The 3,267-nt window shown below is 36.1% G+C and overlaps 1 protein-coding gene across 1 annotated transcript; it reads right to left on the bottom strand.

Annotated features, from left to right (window-relative positions):
• Nucleotides 1-1,383: 1,383 nt before the first annotated feature.
• Nucleotides 1,384-1,959, bottom strand: LOC106867852 (histone-lysine N-methyltransferase SETMAR-like). Its single transcript, XM_014912892.1, has one exon. The coding sequence runs from the start codon at nt 1,957-1,959 to the stop codon at nt 1,384-1,386; it is 576 nt and encodes a 191-aa protein (XP_014768378.1).
• Nucleotides 1,960-3,267: the final 1,308 nt, after the last annotated feature.

The following is a 3,267-nucleotide window of genomic DNA, read 5'->3' as shown; positions in this document are numbered from 1 at the left end:
ACACACACATATGTATGCATGTATTTAGATAAAGCATTGTTAATATAACCATAGGCAAGAATTAATTTGTGAATCAGAGAGTACAAGGCCAATCGGTGTAAGGGAATATTAGAGTTAAATTTTCATGCGGATATTAAATGTACTGTATTTGATGATAAAACAGCGCCTGGGCATCTTAGACGCATACCGTTTGTAGTAGTGCATATTTAGGCGAAAATGTTTCTTAGTGCAATAAAACATGTAAAATTGGTTTCAAGTGGTGGCAGAAGACTAGCGATTATGGAGGAAAGGGTAAGTCGTTTTTACCGATTCTGAAGGGATGAAAGGCAAAATAAGATTCCGGTGGCATTTGAACCTAAATCGTAAAACCGAAAGAAAAACTTCTAGACAGTTTATCCAACGTGTTAACAACTCCACCAGCTCCCTACCTTGATGAAGTAATATTTAAAGCAATTTAAGGCGGTGCGCTGGCCGAATGGTTAGCACGTCAAGCGAAATGCTTAGTAGCATTTAGTTCGTCTTCATGTTCTGAGTTCAAATTCCGTTGAGGTCGACTTTACATTTCATACTTTATGGTCGATAAAATGAGTACCAGTTAATCCCTGGGGTCAGTGCAATCGACTTATTCCCTCTCTCGAAATTTCTGGCCCTGTGCCAATATTTGAAATCAATATTTAAAGCAATCTAAGGCGGTGAGCTGGCAGAATCGTTAGCATACCGGGCAAAATGCTTAGCGACATTGTATCCGACTTAACGTTCTGAGTTCAAATCCCGCCGAAGTCGACTTTGCCTTTCATCAGAATCATTGAGAACTTGGGTCGAAGTCATCGACTTACCCTCTTCTCGAAATTGCTTAGCTTGTATCAAAAATTGAAACCAATTTTTAAAGCAATCTAACAGTTTATTACAAAACATTACAAAAGCACCTTAACTACAGCAGAAAACATTATTGTATACAAAAAGTAAGTATCAAATAGAAGAGATTGTCTGAATTAAAATTCCTCCATATTATTGAGAGTCAAGGACAAAATTGGTTTATAGGATGCCCAACTTCACATATAGGTGCAGCATTATTTATTTATTTTTCTTTTTTCTTTTTTGAGATATGTTTTAGGAAAAAAGGCATCTTATATACTGTCAAATAAGTAAATATTTTAGCAACCTGAAAGAAAAATAGAGCAATAAGCGCAGAACAATAAGGTTTGAAATGCAATCGAGTGAAGAGACAGAATTCATTCACTAAGAGTAGTTTCTTCTCAGTACGTCTAAATCTTATGTTTTGCCTTCAGTTTTGTATTAAGCCAAAAATTTGGTATATTTTTCAGTAACTGTTTTCGAGGATTTTCTGTTATATTACCTAATTGTAAGGAAACGACAAAGCATTTAAACGAAGAACCTGTTTTGCATAGAGGTCTTTTTGGGGTTGTGGTTTAGCTTGTTCTGTACAACTAATCTATTGCCTGCATCGCTTAACATTTTCGAAAAGAAAAATGTTTTTTCATCACCAGTCGCTAATCTGTCCAAAACTGGAGAGATACGTTCACGAGAGTGAAGAGATGAGCTTATGTTCACTTGTGATTTTCGGTTGGCTTCTATCAGATCATGAGGAACCCATTTTCCTAGTTTGGGCATTTTTCCAAGCTGTTGAAGATGACAGTGAACAATTGAGTGGCTTGAGATGAGCTTGTTTGCCAATTTTTCAACTCTCACAGAATTATCGTTTTTAAGCTCTGACAAAAGAAACTCATCATTAAATTCAACTGGGCGTCCTATTCGTGGCCTCTCTTTTAGGCTGAAATCACCATTTTTGAACTTTGCAAACCATCTTCTGCAACTTCTTTCGTTCAAGCACACTTCCCCATAAACAGAATGAATATTTCGGGTTGCTTCTGCTGCACTGTTTCCCTGTTTGAAATTATAAAGCATTATGTGCTTTAAATGTTCCTTCGATACGCCCATCTATGAAGGGTTAACATTGATTTCAAAGCCAGCAAGCTCGGAGAAGGTGCTAAGACGATTACATGGACCCCTGTGCTCAACTGATACGTAATTTACCGACTCTGAAAGGATGAAAGGCAAAGTTGACCTGGGCGGAATTTGAACTCATTTGAAGAGTTAATATTCAGTCAGATTATTCTGTAAAAAGAAATTATATTGAGTTAAAAGTTTCCAAATTCATGAGTATCAATCAATACCATTTGACATTTTAAAATACTATAAAATTGATAGAAATTACATGTATGATATTTCAGACATTAGTTATGATACATTATATGTTATATACTGTATAAATGCATATGTTATATATTATAATAACGTATTATTTTATATATTACATAATAATATATTCTTTTACTTGTTTCAGTCATTTGAATATGGCCATCTTGGAGCAGCGCCTTTGGTCGATAATATCAACCCCAGGACTTATCTTTCAAGGCTAGTACTTACTCTATCGGTCGGTTTTGTTGAACCGCTAAGTTACAGAAACGTAAACACGCCAACACCAGCTATCAAGTAGTGATGGCTGGCGGAGACACAAACACAAAGACATATACACACAAATATATATATATATATATATATATATATATATATATATACGCCGGGATTCTTTCATTTTCTGTCAACCAAATCCACTCAGAAGGCTTTGATCGGCCCGAGGCTATAGTAGAAGACACTTGTCCAATGTGCCACGCAGTGGGCCTGAACTCGAAACCATGTGTTGGGCAGCAAACATCTTACCACACAATCTCGCCTGCACCTACAACACGTGTTATAAATTATTTAAAAACTTTTATACATTAAATCGCTTTTGACAAATGGTGATGTATTTGTAGGATGAGAAGAGTGATAGAAAAAAATGGAGCGGCGGATTAGTAGAATCAATACAGCAACAGACAAAATTATGTGGTGTAGTAGGAGAATTAGTAAAATTAGTAAAAGGAAGAGTAAAACAGAAATAACTAAACTGTTGATAGGTAGAATCGTTAGATTGACAGATAAGTGATGGGAGATTATAGGAAGCAGAAAAGCAAGTGACATAGGCAATGGATTGGTACTATCGACAGGAGAGACATACGAAAAGATTTACGGTGTTTAAGCATGAAAATTAACGTATTGACTTCAACTTTAGCATGGTTGAATTTACTAAATACAAGGCATTTTGAATCAGGGCAAAGTTGGGGCTTCAGCACCATCACCATCACCATCACCATCACCACGACCGCTAATCATAACGACGGCGACGACAAAGTAAACAACTAGAAA

The sequence above is a fragment of the Octopus bimaculoides genome, chromosome 19, assembly GCF_001194135.2.
Source record: "Octopus bimaculoides isolate UCB-OBI-ISO-001 chromosome 19, ASM119413v2, whole genome shotgun sequence".
In the NCBI taxonomy this organism is placed as follows: domain Eukaryota; kingdom Metazoa; phylum Mollusca; class Cephalopoda; order Octopoda; family Octopodidae; genus Octopus; species Octopus bimaculoides.
This window is presented reverse-complemented; position numbering and strand designations above follow the sequence as displayed.